We start from the raw sequence: 21,094 nt of genomic DNA, 5'->3' as shown, positions 1-21,094 counted from the left end.
GTGCTGAGAACACTGGACAGCAAGGTTTATTTTGTTCAGAAACATCACTTCTTTTCTGATTAGAAAAATAGTGAATAACCAAAGAGTATTTTTAAAAATACAAGAAAGTCAAAAAATAATCCAGAGCACCTGTCCTATCTCTATCTTGATAAACCACTCTGATGTGGTGAGTTCTTTGGTTACTCAAATATACATGTGCTTTTTTTTAAAAACCACAAAATTAAGGGCACATGGTTGCTATCATTTTTACATGATTTTCTTTTTTTAAAATATTTATTTATTTATTTATTTGACAGAGATAGAGCAAGCACGAGCAGGGGGAGCAGCAGAGGGAGAGGGAGCAGCAGACTCCCTACTGAGCAGGGAGCCTGACATGGGGCTTAATCCCGGGACCCCAGGACCATGACCTGAAGGCAGACAGTTAACTGACTGAGCCACCCAAGCACCCCTCATTTTTACATAATTTTCTACCAAGCCTATAATAACTATTTTTCCTATCACAATCCACCAGTCACGTCTCTCTTGGCTTCATTATCCTGTTGCATAGCTATGTTGCATGCACTAGAATTTTAATCAAATTCCAACGGATGGATCTTTAAAAACCTTCCAAAATTCCCTTCAGAAATAACGCTTCCACAAATACCTTATTGTCATCTGCGTATCTGATTGTTTGACACACTTCTAGAAATCACAACTCCTGGGGCCAGGCATATGAACATTTTGGTCTTGTGGGCTGCCCTGCCTCTAGGGGGTGCTGTCGATAACACCCCCGACTTCCCGTGCTGGAAAGTGCCCGTGTCCTTGCACGCGTGCCAGCTGGAGGCAGAGCCGCTAGCCACTGCCGGAATGTCAACAGCCTGGGTTTTCCATGACTCCCAATTTGGGAACCCCAGGCTAGGGAAAGGACCTGGTGCTCAATTTGGGGGAGGGGTGCTGGTGGCTGGCCCCAGGAAACGGAAATCTGAAGCTTCAGGTGACAGAGGCCAGAGGTGGATGGAGCAGATGGTGGCCGACACCATTCCCAGGGCTATGACTGAAGGGACATGTGGAAGCAAGATCCCCTGAGTTCCACCCCCTGCTGCTCAGGCCCTTGGTACTCCCTTCCCCCACCTTGCCTTTGGCAAGGCACCTTAAAGCTGCTCAAAACCCAGCTCATGCTTTGCTGCCCACTACATAAACGGCAGCAGTGTAAGCCACGATTATTGGGGAGGGGGCAGAGAGGGAGTTTCTAAAAGCAGGCCCGGCTATACATGAGCGTGGCAAGGAGACTGTTCTGAGAGTTCACCTCCTGAAGAGCAGGTGTGCCCACCACACTAGCTTGCCGTAAAGCTGGAACCTGGAGCTGGCTTCTGCACAGTAGGATTGTGTCAAGGGAAGAGTGGAGGTAGCCGGCAGTGCCCTTGTTACCGCTCTGGAACTGAAGGCTGGGTCTGGGAGTCCCAAGCACAAAACGCACCGGGAGAGCCCTGATCTAGGCTGTTGCTTTGATTGCAAGGTGGAGAAACGCCTAGAGAAAGGAGCTGCCCATCCTCTTCCCTCTCTAGATGGAGTCACCCAGTGGGCTTTTCTCTAAGTCGCTGGGATGAAAATATGTTACCTGGCGCAAGGTCAGCTGGCTCTTTTTCTTTTCTTTGCAGTTTTCTTTTTTTTTTTTTTTTTTTAAGAGAATGTGCAAGTGAGCAGGGTGGGGAGGGGCAGAGAAAGTGAGAGAATCTCATGCAGGCTTCAAGTTCTATGGGGGACTCGATCTCATGACCCTGCAATCAGACCTGAGCCCAAATCAAGAGTGGGATGCCCAACCAATGAGCCACTCAGGTTCCCCCCCAGCTGCCTTTTTCACTCCCACCCCCCACCTCACGCATCTGTCTGGTGGGACATTTGACTAAGTGAGCTGCCTTGGGACACGCTGCAGGTTAATGGCCCTTGGGGCTGTCCCCAGAAGAAAGGAGGCTGATACAGCTTTGATCTGTCTTCAAGCCATACTCCCCTGCCACCAGGGCTGGACAGAGTGTCCATTCTGGAGGGAGAAGGAAGGCACTGTTGATGAAGTCTCTGTTGACATGCTTGCTCTCATGTCCCCTGTTTCCCATGGCAAAGTCTCAGCCCAATGAGGTGCCCAGGCCGGGCCCCGTGGCTAACATGAGCCTGGGATACACTACCAGCAAGTTCTTCTTCCCACCCTGCCTCCTAAGGGCAGGAAAGGTACTCAGATAAGCTTGTCCTACCCTGGCACCAAACAGAAAAGAAATTCAGAACCAGAGAGGAGCAGAGACTTGCTTAAGCTCATACCGCAGGACACACAGCAGAGGAAGAGAGAAATGAGAACACGGGTCCTGAAGCAGATAGCTTCGGTGCCAATACCAGCCCCGCTACTGACTTGCTTTGGGACCTCGGGACAGTCCCTCCTCTCTGGGCTTCAGTACGACCATGCAGGAAATGAAGCAGATGGACAGAGAGATCACTCTAAGCTCAGTCTTTCCTAGTCTCCTCTCCAGAAATCCTGCCGGTAATTCAGGGATAGGTGACCCAGGCATTGGCTCTCCTCTTTCAGGGAGCCAGTGGTCCTGGTGGCAGCTGCTAATGCATGAGCCCTCCTGTGCTGAGTGGAGGGGTGCTCTCAGGGCTTGCTGAGCGGCTCTGGCAGCAGGGAGCTATACAAAGGAGGAAGCAGGGGAAGGGTGGGCAGATGGTTATAGCTAGAGATCATTACATAACCCCTGGCAAGAGGCTGAGAGAAGGGGAAGGGCCGGGAGGCCACACAGAACATCCCAAAGCGTCAGCTTCGGTCATCAGGTCACCGAGGCCCAACGCTCCCTGCACAGAAGAGCAGCCTGAGGCTCTGAGGATCAGAGGCTTGGCCAAGCTCACCTGTGGGCAAGAGCAGCCCAGGCCAAGGCTCCAGGCCCTGGCCGGCCTCACACCCAGGCTGGCTTGGGTCCTGGTGCCCAGGGGCCCTCCCAGGGCCAACCCACATGTGTTCTGTAGCTCCAGTTCCCAGCTGACTTCTTGGAATAGAGGGGCAAAAAGGGACACAGGGTTTTGTTTTGGTTCTTTTAGAAATGTGGACGTCAGTGAGGAAGGGCACCTGCTTATCCCAGCTCTGGCCAACGGTCATTGAGTCGTCCCATTTTGGGTGGGTGAGTGGGGCTACTGGACTCGAGGAATCTTCCAGAGGGGCAGGCTGCTCAGATCACTGTGGCCTGATCCCTGAAGTAAGGGTCCCAGCAGAGAGAAGAGAGTCCGTAATCCCTCATCTCCACCCATAATTTACCACTCCTTATCAGTATGAACAGCTCCATTTTGCAAGTAAGGCTAATGAGGCTCAGTGAGCTTGAGAAAGCGTGTCTGTGGTCCTTTGGGCAAAAAGTGACAAAGTCTAGCAGAATCAGCTGGATGGCGAGCCTACCTGAGGGGGACCAGGGCTGACCCTTCCATGTCCCTGTGTCTAGCACAGAGCCCAGCAACTGCTGGTCAGAGAATAGAGCAACAGAGCAAGAACCCAACCCAGGTCTCTAACCACAAAACAGATGGAGGGAGACCCAGGAAGTGGGGCTCAATCCAATGAGGAAATCTGGGATGGAATCTCTCCCAGAGAAACAGGCAGCAGGAATTCACTGGGGAAAGAGCCTGGGGCTGGGACTCCAGTACTAATGCTGGCATGGACTTGCCATGCAACCTGGACCAGACCATGCCCATCTTTGGGACTGAGTCTCCTCACTTTCAGAATGACAGGGTCAGGTCTGATGATGTATCACTGTTGCAGCAACAGCAGCCTTGACTTCCTTGCAGCCAGAGAGATGGGGTCAGGGAGCAGGAAGAGCAGCAGTCCTGACCCCAAGGATCCTGGGAAAACTGGCGCAGGCTGTGGTGAGCAGAGGGAGCTTCCTCCCAATACTGAGAGCAGTGGAGGAATGTAGGGTTACCCAGCCACCTCCTCTGGGCAGCACGCCAGGATGTCTCAGTCGCTGACTCACAGCAGCAAACATACACCACCCTGCCCCGTGCTCACATTCCCTCTCACACATGCCGTCTTGGCTCTTCAGACCCCACTGCCTTCTGCTGGGTCACCCTCAGCAGCTAGGGTGTGCCAGTGCTGGGGTGCTCAGTGAGCTGGCCAGACAGGTCTTTCCCCTGCAGGAAAAACCTTCCTGAGTTAGCCAGAGTTAGCCACAAACCCCCAGCACTGCCCACATGGTCTCTGCCTTGCCAGCCTGGCTTGTAGACCTCTGGAAGGGGGTCAATAAAAAGATGAGAAAAAGTCCCGACTAAGCCACCACTTATCTTGTCAGGACCTGGATGCTGGTCCCAGAGAAGACAGGTCCTTAGAAGACCAGCATGGGGGTCCCAGAGCAGCCAACGGTGGTGCCGCAGGAGGGAAACCCAGAGACCAGCTAAACTTGCTTCATATGGGGAGACTGTAGGCTGGAAGGGATGGGACCTCACTCAGGGTCATACTGGGCGCTTCCTCCAAACCCGAGGGAAGCTGGAGTCCCGGAGCTTGTTTCCTACAACTCATGCTGCATAGGGAGGCAGCATGCTGGGGTGGGGAAGGCTCCAGAATTCTGAGACAAGGCAGCAAGTGGAATTTCAGCTCAAAATACTACTAGCCTCCTTCAGCTTTACTCCTCTCTGACCTTCAGTTTTTCTTCTGTGAAAAAGGGATACAATGAATACCTGCCTCACAGGATACTGCGAAGGTTAACGGGAACTCCTTGAGGAAAGGCGTGAGTTTTTAGAAGGCTCCAGATAAATGGAAATCCTCCTTCCCCACTCTACCTCCTCAACTTCCCCTGCACCACAGGCTTCTTATCAAACTCAGGTGCCTCAGTGTTCCTCTTTCGCATGCCTCTTTAGTGCTGCTCATCTTGAAGATGGAGTTCTAGGAGCATGTCCTCCAGAAGCCTTCCCTGCGCACTTCAGAACTAGGGTCTCACTTGTCTTTCATGGCACATCTAATTTCCTGGGCCCTAATTCCCTGGTCAGGAGCCCCAGTGGGCGACCCGCAGCTGGCTGAGAGAAGCAATATTCTGTCAGCTTCAGAAGGAAGAAAAAGCCCCTCACACCTATGGCTTGAAGTATCCGTGGTTCAGGTCAGATGGACTTGGAACTACTTTGGTATTGCCCTTGGTAAATTGCTGCCCTTTTCACTTATGTCTTTAATATTCACTGAAAGGCAGATAAGCATAATATCTGCTATTGTAACATGCTCCGTATATCACTAAGGATCTCAGAGTCGGAAACTTCTTTTAGCTCCAAATGCTAGAACAAGCCTTGTTTCCCTGAGAAACTAGCATGCTTTGTCCTTCCCAAAAGAAAAACCAACAACCATCATGTTTCCCTTTTTGCCTTGGTGGCCAGGAAGCAAACTCAACTACTGCAACTCTGTTGACCCTGACGGCTAAACCACTAGCAGCTTTTCCTTCAGGTCTTGATTTTGGTCTTTACCTGGCATGACACCGAATGTACCCTACATCGCCTCAAATCCTGCATAAGGTGGGGTAGAACATGAACAGTCACAGTGGAAGGGGTCGCGGGGTTGAACTCTGCACAGGGTAACCGCAGATGGTGAGGTAAAGCTCTCACTCAGATTCCCGGCCTGTCCCCCCCTCCCAGGTTAACACCCACGAGACTTTACCTGGATGGGAAAGTAGTCTCGAAAGTAGCGCCACACAGCCCAGTTTCGGACCCACTGTGACCTCCTGCCACCTTCCAGGGAACAAAACACAGTGTTGGGAAGGAGCGGGAATAGGACGGGGGACACTCAGGTAAGGCAGAGAAGATGGAGTCGGCGTAGGACACTGAATTAGGGGACTGTCACCCTGCGGAGCATCTTCTCCCCCCACCGCTCCCCACTGGGCCCTGTCCCACCTTTGTCCCCTCCAGGCAGGCAAACCCTTGACTGAGTGTGAGCCCCTGGGAGGGCACTGTGAGCTCCTCTGAGCTCCTCTAGGGACCAGGACTGTGCCCTCCGAGGGGCTTTCCACCCCCCCCCCCGCCCAGAAACCACAGCCTGGCCTAGCTCCCCACTTCCCACGGAGCAGGTGCTGAGTAAAAAGGGGCGGCCCCCACGCTGGGGAACTTCAGCTCACGCTGGGGAACTTCAGCTGCATTGGGGGGGGGGTTCCAAGGGCAAGGCGGTTGTGCGCCTACCTTTCTTGGGCGTGTTCCAGTCAAACACCAGCCAGGTGAAGTAGAGCACGGCGATGAGCCAGCAGTCGGTGCAGAATGTGTACATGAGGATGGCGCTGCAGGCCACTCCTGGTGGGGAAACCGAGGGTCTTAGGTCAGGCCCCGTCCTCGCTGGGGGGGTGTTGCTCAGTCTTCCACTGGGCAAGGCTCACCAAGGGACATGGCTTTGGCGCGGCCCTGGTCATGGGCAGGGGAGGCCTACAGCTGCAGCCTGGGGAGGATGAGGCTCACGGGGACAAGAACCTCAGCTCCTCGATTCTGATGGGCATTCCCAGCTTTGAGCAGCTCGTGAGCTCTGCGTGGGGTGGGCAGTTGCACTGGGAAAGCCGTCCTTAGATCTATTCTTTCTGGCCCCTCCTTGCATGTTCTCCCCACCCCAGGGCCCCGCCCCAGTTACTGTGGCCTTGGGGAGGGACCTGCTGAGTGTCTCTGCATCTCAGGACTTGGGCTGAGCCACCCCCTCAAGTGTGAGGTAGGGGGACTTCATCCCATTTTGGAGATGAGAACACCGAGGCTCCAGGAGGAGGTAATATGCCCAAGGTCACTCAGCAGTAGCAGAGCCAGGATTCATAAAGATTTTATTGTATTTGTCAGAGATGGGGGAGAGGGGGAGAGAGAGAGAGAAAGAACACAAGCAGGGGGAGCAGCAGGCAGAGAGAAGCAGACTCCCTGCTGAGCAAGGAGCAGGATGTGGGACTCAATCCTAGGACCCTAGGATCATGATCTGAGCAGAAGGCACTCAGTTTAACTGACTGAGCCACCCTGGTGTCTCGGCAGACTAGGGCTGGGCCAGTGAATCCATAATCTGCACCAGATTCACCAGAAGTTCACCAAAAATGAGAAGGCCCAGACTGCCACCAGAGGGACCTAACAGGTAGCTTCCTGCCCTGGGAGGAGGGCTGGCCCCTTCCAACATAAAGAATGCCACAGGCAGGCCCAGGCCAAAGCCCAGAGCCCATCAGGCCCCCTCGCAAAAACCCCAGCAAGGCCCTCAGAAGACCCCAGCTTCCGTGTGGTCACTCCTTTCTGGGTCTTTGGGCCCTAACGTTGAAAAACCTGGGGCAGCAAGGAAGGAAAGTCTATGCCAGAGCTGGCTCACTTCAGGGCTAGCCCCCAAAAGTCCTCATCAGGGCCTCTCTCCTTCCCATTTTTACCCAGCACACCAGGTCCAGCTCAGAGCAGATCTCCCCAAGAACCGTTCTCCAGGATCACACTGCCCTCCCACACGGATCTCTTACCCCTGAATTCTCCACTCTAGGGGAGGGGGAGGGGGCCATCTTCTTTGCCTCATGGCACGTAGCACAGGGCCAGAGCAGCAGGGGCTCATGTTGGTAGGAGCGTGGCTCCCACCCAGCACCTTCCCCACCGCTCAGGGAGGGAGTCAACGCTTGCTGTATGCCTACTGTCTGCTGGGCCCTGCTGGTCATGGGTCTCTGGGGTTGTCCGGCTCTGGACCCCATACTCTCTCATCTTCCTGCTATGCTGAGCTTCCTCTGGCTTCCCCAGGGAGGGCGGAGGGCCAGAGGGACTCTCCCTGAGCCTTAGAGCAGGAAAATGGCGCTCCCTTGTCGTCCATAATACAGTCCTGTTCTCCTCTCAAGCTAACCTCTCCCAAGGTAGCTAAACATAGTACAACTATCTCGGGAGGGACAGGAACACAGAGTGACCAGGCACATCCAGCTTTTCAGGAGCAGCTTAGGAGTGTGACATCACAGACAGGGAAGGGGGGGTCTCAAGGGAAGCATTTGCAATCTACAAAACCCCGTTAAAGGCCAACTGGGGAGTACTTGAGGCAGCTTGGTGAATGGCTATGTCTAAGTTAAGGCCACTTACAAAGTCGCTCACACTGTTGAGCAGTTTGCCTCTGACCCCCCTTTTTCAGGACTGGGGAAAGGCCCATTCCAGCCCCCTAGAGGCCACAGGTATCCCAGCTGGATTCCCTGGGTGTGCCATGAGGTTCAGGTGAGGGTTCGAGGAGCCTGGAAATCTAGCTGCCATCAGAACCCCAGCTCTCCTAAGGCGCACAGGGAACAACCAGGGCTGAGCCGCAGGCCCCACTGCCTCGAAGTCTGGGCTCTCTGGGAAAGTGGGACTCCCTACCTTGCGTGTGCTAAGGCAGCCCAGATGGAGGAGGAGAGAAGTCACTGTGAGTCCAGAGCCTGTATTCCAGTTCTGGACTTTCACGGCCCGGGTGACCTGCTCCCCCCTTGCCCCCGTGTGCCCGCAGCCCCTCTCTCACAACACGCGCCTGACTCCCTCCTGCACACAGCCCTTCAGCCCCCCGGCTCCCTGAGAGCTGGAGCTCTGATTCAGTTCTCCAGCCCCGGCAGCAGACCCAGGAAAGGTTTATTGAGCAAAAAATGAGCTGAACCCACCAAATGGCCTCCTTTCTCTGAGCCTCCAGTCCTCTGAACAAGGGGCTCCCTGCTTCCTCCTCGTGGGCCATGGGGCTGCAGCTGGCACCCCCACTACAGGCCCCAGGAGGGGTCAACAACCACTGAAAGACCCTGCGGGCTCCCTGCACGGAAGGCCTAGGGCCACCTTCACCAGTGTCACCTCCCCACACCTTGGTGAAACTGGGGATTCAAAACTCTGGTCACCAAGGCCCGTGAGTCCGGCAGCTCGTGGCAGCTTGGGGCAGGGAGGCAACATGATGGGCTCTGCCAGGAAGCCTCAGCCCTGCCCCTCACAGTCTGCAGCCCCTCCCGGAGCCTCTGTGTCCTCACAGGGTGCTGGGAAGGTTACATGACGTGATGTGAAAGAGAACAGAACACACAGCCAAGCGTTTCACCTGGAGACCCATGCGCTGGGATGGGGAACAAAATGACACCTTAATTTTTGCCCCTCTCTTAGGGAAATGGAGTATTGCTTCTCTTTACCCATGTAACAGACCACAGCAGTGTTGGCAGCCGACCTGTCAACAGGGACACCGGGAGAAAGCAAAGGTGTTTTCATACCACATTTAGAGCTGCGGCAGACATCTTAAAAAAAATCATTTATTCTCTGAAATGATTAAGAATTAGAGCAATGATTTCGTCTGCCGCTAGATCTTTTTGTTTCATGTAATAGTAAAGAAGCACACGTGTTACTCTATGTCTAATTTGACTTCTTAAATGCATGTATATATATCTATACTTCAATATCACTGGTTTTCTCTGAAGCCCAGTATACTTTGTAGTTAGTACACATCTGAAAACTCTGAGGAAGGTTTACAGCCTTTACCAGGACGCCAGAGGGGTCCACTGCACAAAAGTGGTAGCGTCTGTCTGTTTGGAGGTAGGCCGGTGGGGCCATGGCAGCCTTTGCAACACCAGGAGGGCCACTGCCAGCAGATCTGGGTGGGAGCGGGAAGGAGCAGCTGGGGCCGCTCGAGGGCAATAATTAGCAGCAGCTCTGCACACCTGCCCGTTGGAGCAGGCTTGGCTCCCACCTACACAAGCGTGTGGAGAAGACGCTGGGCCGGTTTCTGGGCCACGTCGGACTTGATCGATTGCTGACCTACACCTTGAGGCCAGTCCCTGTTGCGGACTGCACAGGCTGGGGTTCTGGCTGCGGCTCAGCTCTCCGGCGGCCAAGCTAAGACAGGGATGGTTGCAGCTTCTTGGTGCATACAGGGGCCAACGGAGCGGGTGCAGCACACTGCACAGGTGCCTGGAAGGCTCTGGTCCATGGGGTCTTGTCCTGGTCCTACTACTTTCTTCTCATTCTAGGCAAGGCTCGGCTCCTCCGAGCTCTCTACTCTAGGATCCTAAGTAGTAGCCAAATGTAGGCCAGGGTGGAGTTCTGAGTTCTAAGGGAACCAGTTTAATTTCCTCGGCTTGCCAGACCAGCGTTTATCTCATTGAGGCCAGAGATCTCTTTAAGAATGTGAGGATGATAATTGCCCCTCACCCCAGAAAAAGGTACACATACTCACACATACAATTTTTCACCTAATTTGGGGGGTTCATGGCCCTCTCCCTAAAACCTACCCTTGGGCCTAAAAGTGAAAATTGGTTGTTTTAGACCAGGTCCACTGATTCTGAGCTCTCCAGTAAGGTGGGCTCCCTGGCGAGTGCTCTGGGCTTCCCCCCAAATCCCAACTATGCCACTCAAGGAGCCTCACAGTCTCAGGGAGTCACTGAAGCTCAGTAAGTTTCCACTTCTTCACCTGTGACGTAGAAATCAAGGGAAGGTGCATCAGGTGCCTGGGGCACCGTGCAGGCTTGACAAACAGCACCCCTGTCCTGTCCCCCTGCCCTGCAAAGGCAGGCAGGGACAGCATGGAAGTGCCCTGGAAATGTGGTCTCAGAGGCCCGCATGCTTCCTGGAAGGATGGGGGCTCAGCACTGAATGGGTAGCTCCTGACCATCCCCATCAGCCAGGGGCTTGGCACTGAAAGGGTAGCTCCTGACCATTCCCATCAGCCAGGACCGTCCTAAAGAGTGCTGTGCCCAGAAGGACCCTCCCACAGGCGCCAGAATGTGCTCTGTGTTGCTTTGCTAGGATGTGCTGGGAGGCCACTCTAGGTGCTGAGAACACGGGGGGCCTGGAAAAGAGGTGAGGCTAAGAGAGTGAGGGCTGGCCCATGAATGGGCCCTACCCTCCTCCCAGACAATCTGTCATGGCCTGACCCTGGTCTGGGGGGCAAGCCAGAGAATGAGAGCACCAAGCTGGCCCTGCAGAAGTAGCCAGAGCCCTGGCAGGGGAGGGGGTGAGAGAGAGAAAGGGAGGAAGCTTTTAATGGCTCAGCAGGAGCCACTGGGGACTGGCAGCTGGGAGTGGGGTCTGAGGGCACGTCCCCCCAGCGACTCCCTTATAATGGGCACCCACTGTGACCAGGTCCTGTGCTGCAAGCTCTCATCCCACAAAGGTGCTGTGAAGAAGGCAGTGTTTTCGCCCCAGCTGAAATGAGGAAATGAACTTCCAGAGAGTTCCAGGTCACAGAGCTTGTCTCTGTAGGGTCAGGACTCAAGCCGGCACCACAGCACACTAAGGCAAAGCAACATGCCTGCTGGGAAATGGTTGTTGGCAGGCAGGGTAGCACGTGGGAGAAGCACGGCCTTTGGGGAGCCTATAGACCTGAATTCAAATCTCCGTGACTTGGGACAATTACTTACCTCAGGTGAGAGTTGGGTCTCCTCTCCGTAAAATGGGAAGGGTACCACCACCACCTCCCACTGCAGCGCCAAGTCCTCGTGCGTGCCCGGGGCCAGAGCACTTGATCAGGCACCCGAAAGGTGATAAGGGGGAGGGTGCTCTCTCCCGTCACCCCTGCAGAGTAGAGCTCCAGGTCTCAGCTCTGCTGGGGAGAACCCTGCCTGCCCTCACCCTCTAAGCCCCAGCTTACCAAGCACGAGGAAGGACAGGACCCATTGTAGCACCGAGATGACCTGCAGCTGCTTTTCCACCTTGGATCTGTTGAGCCAAGTGATGGAGAAGAGGTCCTGGAGGGCGGAGAGGATGCTGGAGCCAGTGCCTGTAGCAGAGGGAAGAGGCCTGCTTGTTACCACCCTTCCCTCTAGGCGCAGAGCCCCCAACACCAACGTCTCCACGGACACCTTCCTGGACAACTTCCTAGACAGTGATGGGAGCTGGGCTGCAACGTCAGACTGATGCAGGTTCTGATTATAGCCCTGCCACCCAGGAACTCTGTGATTCTGGTCTGTTCACATCCTTCCCTGTGCCCCAGTGTCTACATATACCCGTTGGGAATGGTGTTCCCCTCATGGGGTCATTCTGGAGACCAAATGAAGTATCCCAAGGGGCTGGAGTGGGGGGAGACTCTCCCTAATTGCCAATTCTCTTCCCTCCCCTCCAGCCCAATCCTACTCCTGTCCTTATCCTTTATCTGGATCTAGTACAAATATTTAATCTTTGCTACCTGTGCCTGGGAGGCCAAGGACAGAGGTTCAATATCCAATTTGCAATGTTTTTTTTTCTCCAAATGTACTCTGAGTGCCCCAGTCCCTGCCCCCTCTCATCTCCAGGACCCCTTTCCCAGCAGACTGAGCCCTCTAGTTCCCACCCCCCCCCATCACCATTACTGCCTTTAGAGGGATTTACACTTCCAGCTTCATCTCGGGGCCCAGAGCTGGGGGCCCAGAAAGGAATCAGGTGGAAGTTTTTGCTTCCCCAAAGGCATCCGGTGGCCAGTGAGCTTTGGGAAGCTTGGCATAGCGACAGCTGCAATTATGTCTGCTACCAAGCGGCCACCAAGCTTAGAAGTTAGACTGAAATGTGCCTACTTAATTGGCTCTTTGGCTGTGCCCCCAGGATGATGTCCTGGACTCCAGTGGCTGGGAGGCCATGGGACCTGAAAGCCTGCTGATGGCAGGAGAGGCAGCACTGGGGAGAGCACGGGAGAGGTTCCTAGTCCATAGCCCACTCCTTCCAGGGGCTGGACTAAAGGAAGTGAGCCATTTCCAACCCCCATTGCCCACCGAGCCCCAGCTGCATGCTCTTCACTCTACACATCTTCAGTGAGTGCTTGCTGGGTGCTGGCTTCACACCAGTCACTCAGCAGGGCCCAAGGACTGTGTCACAGTGTTGTCCTTGAGGGTCACATGAACTTTCACCCTGGCCTACTGCTGGGAGAGGGGGTTAGGGACTTATGCTTCAGCCTTTGCATTTCTTCAAAATCTGGAGAGCAACAAGGTCACAGCAGAGTTTAGAAAGGGACAAAAACCACATCAGCTGAAAGTTAACTTTTAGGAGACATACAGATAACACTGGACCTTAAGGCAGACACGCCAGTCCTGTCTCCTGTACCTGGTCTGGCAGATCGGAGGAACGGGGCACGATCCAGCAGAAGAGCCTGATGCCAGCAGAACCTTGAGCCCAGGCAAGACCACAAGGGCTCCCTGCCATACCCCCAGGGCACAGCACCTACGGGCTCTTGGTAGCATCTACTACTCCACAGGCCTAACTGGGTAGAGGCGGTAGTAGGGGAACTCACAGAAGCAAATGAGGCTGGGAACAGAGACATGGTAGAGGTTTCGGGATAACGATCCTTGGTTCTCTAGATGAAAATTCTACTGCCACAGGTCCTTCCCATCTCCATACCTTCCCAAAACCCATGCCGGGGCCTGAGGCCCCCTGGGGTCATCTGGTAGGGCCCAACAGGCCCCTCCAGTGACTTAGGGGCACTGACTTGCCAGGCTCACCCAGGCAGTGGGAGGCAGAGCCAGGGCTAGAACCCAGGATTCCTGCTGCCTGCTCAGGGTACCTCCCTTTTCCCCACAGCAGGTGCCAAGGACAAAGGGCTCTTGTGCATGGGACACAGCAGAGCTGAAGTGTGTTATGCTCAGGGCCCAGTCAACCCATCCAGAAGTGGGGAAAGGCCTGTGGAGGTTCGTGGCGGAGCGAAGTGAGGCCCAAGCACCAGTCTGAACCCCTGATCCCAGGCCCGGCCTGCTCAAGTCATGGCTTCCCAGCTGGCTCAGCCTCCAGAACTGTGCTGGAGGAAGTGAGGCAGGAGCCATGGCAGCTAAGGGGAGGCAAGTCCCTGCTCGGGGGCTGGGGCAGACCGCATGGCCTGGCTGCAGAGAAGACAGAATGTACTCCCACAATTTCCCATTCAAAGTGGGACCTGAAGAGCCCCACTTTGGGCTCTCTGCTCAGTGGGGAACCTGCTTCTCCCTCTTCCTCCACCTGCTACTCCCCCTGGTTGTGCATGTTCTTTCCCTCCCTCTGTCAAATAAATAAATCTTAAAAAAAAAAAAAAAAAAAAAAAACAACTCCTAAGACAGACTTGGGAGCTGTTTAGAAATGCAGGATCTGGGGCTCTAGCCTGGATCTACCAAATCGAAATCTGCATTTTATTAATTTTTTTTTTAAATTTTTTATTTGACAGAGAGAGAAATCACAAGTAGGCAGAGAGGCAGGCAGATAGGAAGGGAGAAGCAGGCTCCCTGCCGAGCAGAGAGCCCGATGCGGGGCTCGATCCCAGGACCCTGGGATCATGACCTGAGCCGAAGGCAGAGGCTTAACCCACTGAGCCACCCAGGTGCCCCCAAAATCTGCATTTTAAAAAGATCCTCAGTCAAAGTCTCAGGGAGGGCCAGTCTGGGGCAGGGAAGGAGGTAGGGGGAGGAGCTGAGGACCTCCACCTTCTAGGCAGGGAGTAAAAGGCAATGGAGGGAAGGGCATCACACATTGCTTGATGTGATCAATTCCTACAGCAGACAGGAACCCCGAGGCCAGCAGCTTGAGGCGCTTAAGGAAAGGGCTCGCTGTGCAGCCCCTGTTCCAGGTCAGGGCCAGCTGACTGGTCCCACTCACCCTACGGAAGTCTCCTGCTTGGGGAGGAACTGCGCAGTAATTCCACACTGGCAGCATAGATCCCATCAAAACCACTGAAAAGATGCATTCTTGCTAATGTCTAATCCAAATCCATCTGCTAGGCTTATTAGTGGTCTCTCAGGATCAGATACAGTCAGAGCCCGGGAAGGTGTGCAGCCCTCACCCTATTAACCAGACAGAAAGAAGGGGCCTGAGGGATTTGCACCAGCCCCATGGCAAGCAGCCAGAGCCAGGCCTTTTCTACACTGCCCAGACTGTTCTCTCCCTGCCTTACTCCAACCACCACCCACAGCCCACTCTACAACAACGTAGGAAACGCCAAGGCCACAGAGGCATGATAGGCACTTCTGTGGGAGTCAGAGTGAGAGGCTGCCTAGAGGGGATTCCGGGGGAAGCTGTGACTCTATGTTCCTCGTTCCTCAGGCCTGGCCCACTAAGCTGCCTCGGGGCCAAACCATCCGAACCTGACTGACCTCAGAGCCCAGCCCTGGAGCTGACCTGTGAGGGAGGCTGAGCCCTAGCCCCAGGGAAAACCCCATGTGGACCTGAGAGGTGTCGAGTCACAGCTCCTCTGCCCAGAAAACCCCTCCTTGCTGTGCCCACCTGATGAGACCCTGAAAATAAGATGAAACAGCTCGTTGTTCGAAACCCAGAAAGGGCAGGTCTTTGGAGAGAGGTCGTCATTCTTTCTCTGGGATTGTAAACTCTAAAGTCTGTGCAAACCAAGAACTGTCAGAAGCATGGAGAGAACCTGTCTGAAATGAAGTCAGGAGAGGCCCACAGAACAGAGAAATAAGGGAGAGAAAAGATGACCCCCTCTGGGTCCCAAAGCTCCTCACCTTGCCCTAGCTGCTGATTACACATCCATTCCCCCATGACCGAGCCAGGCCCGTCCACATCTGGGTTTCCAGCAGCCTGCCAGGCCCTGGCCCCGAGCAAACACAGGGAAGGTTTGCTGAGTGAGAAGAAGAGTGGGTCTCTGTTCTGGCTGTTCCTCAGCACCGTCCTCCCCACCCCCGATTCTTCTCTTCACAGCTGTGCAACAGGTGTGCTGCCCACACGGCCCACAGAGCACTTTCACGGGCACTCGGGTTCCTCACTAGGTCAGGGAGCTTGGCACCATCACTCCCATTTTGATGGTGATAAAAAAGTGACACGGTCAAGGTCAGTCAACCAGAGGGTGGTCAATTCACTTGGCCAGAGTCAGACTCAATTCAGGCCCAACGTCCAGGGTTAGATTCTGTTCCCAGGCCGCAGGTCTCCCCGAGTTCCTTTTCTCTTCTCTCCACAGCAAAGTAGGGGGGAGCAAGAGGGGATGGTGTTTTCCCTCACAGGTCAGGCCAGGCCAGGAGCAGGCATCTCATGGAGTAGGCGAAGTGGCAACACGCTTTGAGGTTTCAGTACCAGTTCTGCCACCGAAACCTGTGTGACCTTGGCCATGTCACTTTGCCTCTCTGGGCTTCGGTTCCCCCATCTATACCATGCGGTTGGGGGGTATGAACTCTACAGTCTCTTCGACTGCTGGACTCTGGTGTCTGCCCTCCTGGGGACATGACCTAGAGCCTCACCTCCCGGCCACAGCCCCCATATGGTTGCCCGGCTGATGGGAAGTGAGGTTCAGCTGGGTACCCATAGGCCACAGCCAGCCCTGACACCCAGCTGTCATTGTCTCCTCTGCCCAGGCTGTGGCAGAAGCAGGCATGGATGTCAGTGCTGCCATCAGACGCCACACTGCCACCGTCGTCACACTGAGCCCAACGGTCCGCCGGTCTTGGGTGGGGCCGGCAGGGAGCTGGTTGCATCTTGTCTGTTCCCACGCCGCCCTCCCCGGTCTCCCTCAACCCAGAGGCCCCTCCATGCCCTCTCAACACCATTCCCACCAGCCACCCTCCTCGGCCAGTGTCTCCTGGGCACCAGGGCTCACACTGAGGCATCTATGTACCCAGGGCCTCGCACAGGGCCCAGTGACAGCAGGTGCTCAGAGAGGGCTACTCATGAATGGACAGATCCCTGAGCCACAGAGGCAGTGGGAGGCCCAGGTGTCAGAGTCAGACTGAGCGGCCTGACTGGAAGAACCCTGACTGGGGTTGGGGTGAGGGAGGGAGCCTCTCTCGCCCTCCCTGAGCATGAGTTTCCCACTGTGATGGGAACAGAACCCACTACCTACTTTTCTCTATTTTTTTCATGGAGGGAGACAAGACAGGTTGTAGCATCACTTCACTAGTCCTGTGAAGAAATGTCCCCAACAGCTCATTCAAGCGGCCACTCCCAGGCACCATCTGTCTCACCACTTGCTTTACACAGCTCACGTACTCCTAGATTTGTGGAGGGCAGAGGGGGTGGAGCTGCCAGAGAAGCCCAGAGCAGTTCTCTTATTCTCTGAAAGGAAGGCCCCCTGCCATCTATCTGGGGGCTCGGTGTCCCACAGCCTTCCCCAAGAAGGCAGACAAGGCAGGAATGGGCAACTCCATTTCATAGAGATGGAAACTGAGGTGAAGTGAAGCCAAAAGAGGTCAAACCAGTAGCTTGAGGTCAGGGTACTGGGGAGCTAGGACTTAAGTCTGGAATCTGGGCTCTGCGTCCCTCATCATTCCCGTGATGCCAAGCTATTGAGGGCTGGTCCCCACTTTGCACGCCAGTGCACATCCAGACTTCAGGAACACACCCCTGTCTAAGGGAGGGCCACCTGCTCAGCCCCAGACCGTGCCCCAGTCTACCGGGGACGTCCTCCCATGGACTGGCTGTGCAAGGGACACGAGTCCCCCACCCGTGAGCTCCGACAAGTTGGGCTGCTGCCACAGGGCTGAGCCAAAACTGCCTGTAGCAGTGGGGCCCAAACACCCCTCGGTCCCAGAGCTGAGGCTGGGGTGGCCATGGGAATGGCTGTGAGAACACCTTCTTGCCCAACATCTGATAGCAGAGTGACCACGGAAGCCGCTCCCAGGCTGACGAAACCAGGGTTTCCTGGGCTTCCTCTTCCACACACCTGAGGTGGGCAGGGTCTGAGCAACAATCCCCTTAATCTGAGGAAGGCCCCTTGGCCACTCTGCCCCCACAGGGCTCTGTGACCTGAGGGAAGTGTCCCAGCCTCCCTCAGGCCCGGAGTCTTCATCTGTAAAATGAGAATAATCTCCCCCCAACAGGGTCGTTGGGACGATGAAATGAAAAAAGAACCAAGTGTGTGAGGTGCATTTGGCATTTCCTAGCCATTGCTTCACCACAGACCACGGTGGCCAGGGGTAGGAGAAGTGAGCAGACACAAAGTTTGTCAGGAAGTCCGTGTGCTGGCAGGAGAGGCCCTGAGGGGGCGGCGAGGCCTCGGCTGGGCCTTGAAGACAAGATCTGGGATGTAAAGGGAAGGAAAGCAGGTACTGTTACCGGGGGCGGCGTTGGGAATAAAGGCTCAGGGGTAGTTAGAAAGGGCTGGCTTAATGACCCAGGAATGGGGCGGGGGGCTGGGGGCTCACAGTTACCGAAAACGGAAGCTGAAAATAGAGAAGCTGGAAAGAACCTGAGGAGCCAAAAGTGGCTTCCTGGAGAAGGTAGGTGGGACAGAGGCCAGGCCTGAAGCCTGGGGCACTTAAGAGGTGCCAGGCACGGTACTGGGCACTGGGGTGGGGGGTGGAGGGAAGAGCAGTGAACACAGCAGATAAAGTCTCACCTGTTCGGGAGCTTGAATCCTGCTCAGGGAGAGATAAAGCACCTACACGTAAATGTGCGACGTAACGCCAGATGAGAGCTTGGGAGAAAAATAATTTGGGGTGATGAGCTACAGAGGGGGCAGGAGGATCCTCTGACCTGTGGAGGGGAGGCATTGAGCGAGGCCAACCTCCCTGAGGAGGCAGGAGCACACATGAAGGGCCACAGGTCATGCTGCGGGACGTCCCCCTGCTTCCTCCACTCACCTCTACTCCCGGCACCGGGAGCGGGGGGAGCAGGCGTGCCAGCCTGGGGAAGGAAGGTACAGAGGAGACAGGAGGCTAGGTGTCAGGAAACCCTGGCCCCTAACCAGCAGGCAGTGTAGCCTTGGTGAGCCACTTCCTGTGCGAGCCTCAGTTTCCTCATCTGTGCAGTGGAGCTGACACCCACCTTGACAGATTCTTGTGAGACTTAAATGAGATGGTGTGTGGGCAAGAGCTTCATAAATAGTCAAGAGCTGTGTGAATGCTAGGTAATTATCAAGTGAGCCTTGGTCTCCGCTCTTGCCTAATGGGTGTGCCAAGCTTGGCCCCACCTCGAAGCAGAGGCGTTGGCACCAGAACGCCTGGGATTCAAACCCTGGCTCTGACTCTGGCCCGCTGTGAGACCCTGAGAGCCACTTCCCGGCCAGAGACTCAGTGTTCTCCTTAGTTATGATCCAGGATTGCTGTGACGAATCTAAACAATGCATGTCACAGAGATGTGAAGAGCCCCCAAGGGCTTCTGGAGGAAGGAAGGCAGCTTGCTCATGTCCTCAGCCTCAAAGGTGTCCCACCTGGGCCTAAGCTCTGCCCTCAGACATCAGCTGCCAAGTGGAGAGTGAGGAAGTCACCTCAAACTACTCCAAAGGGCTGGGTACAAGCCCGTATCGAGGCAGAGGGATGGACATACTGACCCTGGCAGACCCTTCTGGCCCCAGGTTTGGGCCAAGAAGCAAAGCCAAGTGCCTAACAGGTGCTACTGCTTCAAGGCCAGATGCCAGCTCTCCTCTATGGCCCCCCACGAGCGCCTTCCAGCAGGAATCACACACATGGTGATGGGAAGGCCAGTCCAGGCTCTGGGGGGGACGTGCTTCTGGATTTGAGTCCCAGGCCGTGCCTGGGCTCCCGGAAACCTTGCACACAAAGCACCTCACCACCTTCTTGGCTAGATACTCCTTGCTTCCAGGCAGACTCTCCACACTCTTGGCCCCACCTGCAGTCCATCCCCAGCTAAAGTCCTGTCACCTTCAGGTCCAATCTGCTCAGTCGTTTGGCTCATACTTGGTGGACACCTGCCAGGCACTGGGCGCTGACCCCCCAGAGTCTTTCCTCAACCTCCCTGGCTGGCTCTTCCTTGGGGAAGCCAAACTTCTCATCAGAGGAAAGAGTGCACACTTGTTTGCAGGGACCACATCTTGTTCATCTGGGTCCCTGTGCCCAGCAGGGAATCAGGCACAGAGCAGGTACTTGGTCAAGTGTTTCCTGAATGACTGTGGTGGCGGGGACTGCACTGAATAGACAGGGTCCAGGCCCCAAAGAGAGAGACCCCGTCCACAGCTGACTGACCTGGGCCACAGCAGAGGGTCAAGTGGAGCTTTCTGGGACATCAGGAGGGACGGGTCTCCTCCATCTGGACAGGCTGGGTTTAAAGGCAAGGGCAACGATGGAAGGCTCCAGAGTGAGGGAGAGAAGGATGGAGCCCAAACATTACCATTCATTCAACAAGTGCTCTCTAAGTACCCTTTCCACGTCAGGTGCAGGTGCGGCAGCCCGAGGGTGAGAGCTCCCGGACCCTGCTTCTCCTCTGCTTCTTGGCCACCTGTTGGAGGCTGAGCTCTGCCTCTGAGCAGCACCTCCCAAATATGGCTGGGGAGACAAGGCTGTGAACAATTAGGCCCAGATGGTAAGTCTGGGCCGGGAAATCTGGGGAGGCCCCCAATCTGGAGGATTGGGGGATATTCTGGAGGATATTCTGGAGGATATTCTCTGGAGGATATTCTCACAGATGCCTTCCTGGAGGAAGTAATGGGACAGGTGAGGTGCAACTGATGAGTAAAGGGTGGCCAGGCTAGCGGGAGGGAGGGGGAGGGCACGAACCCAGGTGCCGGAGTCCTGCAAATGGCATTTGTAAATGCCTCGAAGGAAGAGAGAGCACATGTTGGAGGAATTAATGGCAAGGAGTTCAGCCAGGTTGGAGCATAGCCATTGTGTAAGTGGATGAGTCCAGTTGGGAAAGTGGATAGGGAGCCAGGAAGGACTGGGAATGTCAGGCCAAGAAGTCCTGGGGTCCAACTCAGGGGCCGAGAACACTGTTGCCCACCCCTCACATTCCTTTCCCCAGCTTCAGACGGTGCCTCTGGATCCCTTGGCAACAAGCTGGCCATTCACTTGGTAGCTGGTACGAGCGCCCTCGTGAATTTTTTCCTGGGAAGACTAATAGTCTCCCCTTTGAGGGGTAGGTGTCCTTAAAGTAGGGCCATTTAGGACGTCTGGCCCAAAGGGGAAGGCGACACACAGGAGTGGTGGGCGTGCTGGCTGTGAAGCTCCCGGCATGGCCATCAGGACTCTGGGGGGCTCAGTGGTCCTCAGGGCCTCCCATGCTGGATCTTGGCAGGAAGCTAGGTGTCCTCAGTATCCATAGATAGGCTGGAACCCTGGGCCTCCCCCTTCTGTAGGTCTCAGACTCCTGAACCCTGGAGGTGATGGCCGAGGACCCCAATGGCCCGCTTTCCCCACCCCCCACATTCTGGTGCATTAAAAAAAATAGCTACAGAAGTAGGAGGAGTTGCCATGGCAACACCACCAGCTTGTTGGGGTATCACTAAGGAGTCTCCAAATAGGCCGCTCTCATAATCCATGAACAAGTATGGAGAGCTACGGTCTTTGGGGACCCCAAACAGGACATGAGCCCATTTTCATAGACCGAGAACGGGAATGAGGAA

At 55.2% G+C, this 21,094-nt stretch overlaps 1 protein-coding gene across 1 annotated transcript in view; it reads right to left on the bottom strand.

Annotated features, from left to right (window-relative positions):
• DGAT2 (diacylglycerol O-acyltransferase 2) overlaps positions 1–21,094 on the bottom strand; it is a 31,767-nt gene that overhangs the window by 5,098 nt on the left and 5,575 nt on the right. The window contains exons 2-4 of the mRNA XM_080815941.1: positions 11,519–11,647; positions 6,151–6,258; positions 5,636–5,706 (exon numbers count right to left, since the gene is read on the bottom strand). Of these exons, the coding sequence (XP_080672067.1) occupies positions 5,636–5,706; positions 6,151–6,258; positions 11,519–11,647 (308 nt within the window). The remainder of the gene's footprint in view (positions 1–5,635; positions 5,707–6,150; positions 6,259–11,518; positions 11,648–21,094) is intronic.

Source organism: Martes martes (genome assembly GCF_963455335.1).
Source record: "Martes martes genome assembly, chromosome: 10".
Classification (NCBI taxonomy): Eukaryota; Metazoa; Chordata; class Mammalia; order Carnivora; family Mustelidae; genus Martes; species Martes martes.
The sequence above is the reverse complement of the archived record's forward strand: the minus strand, read 5'-3'. Positions and strand labels throughout refer to the sequence as shown.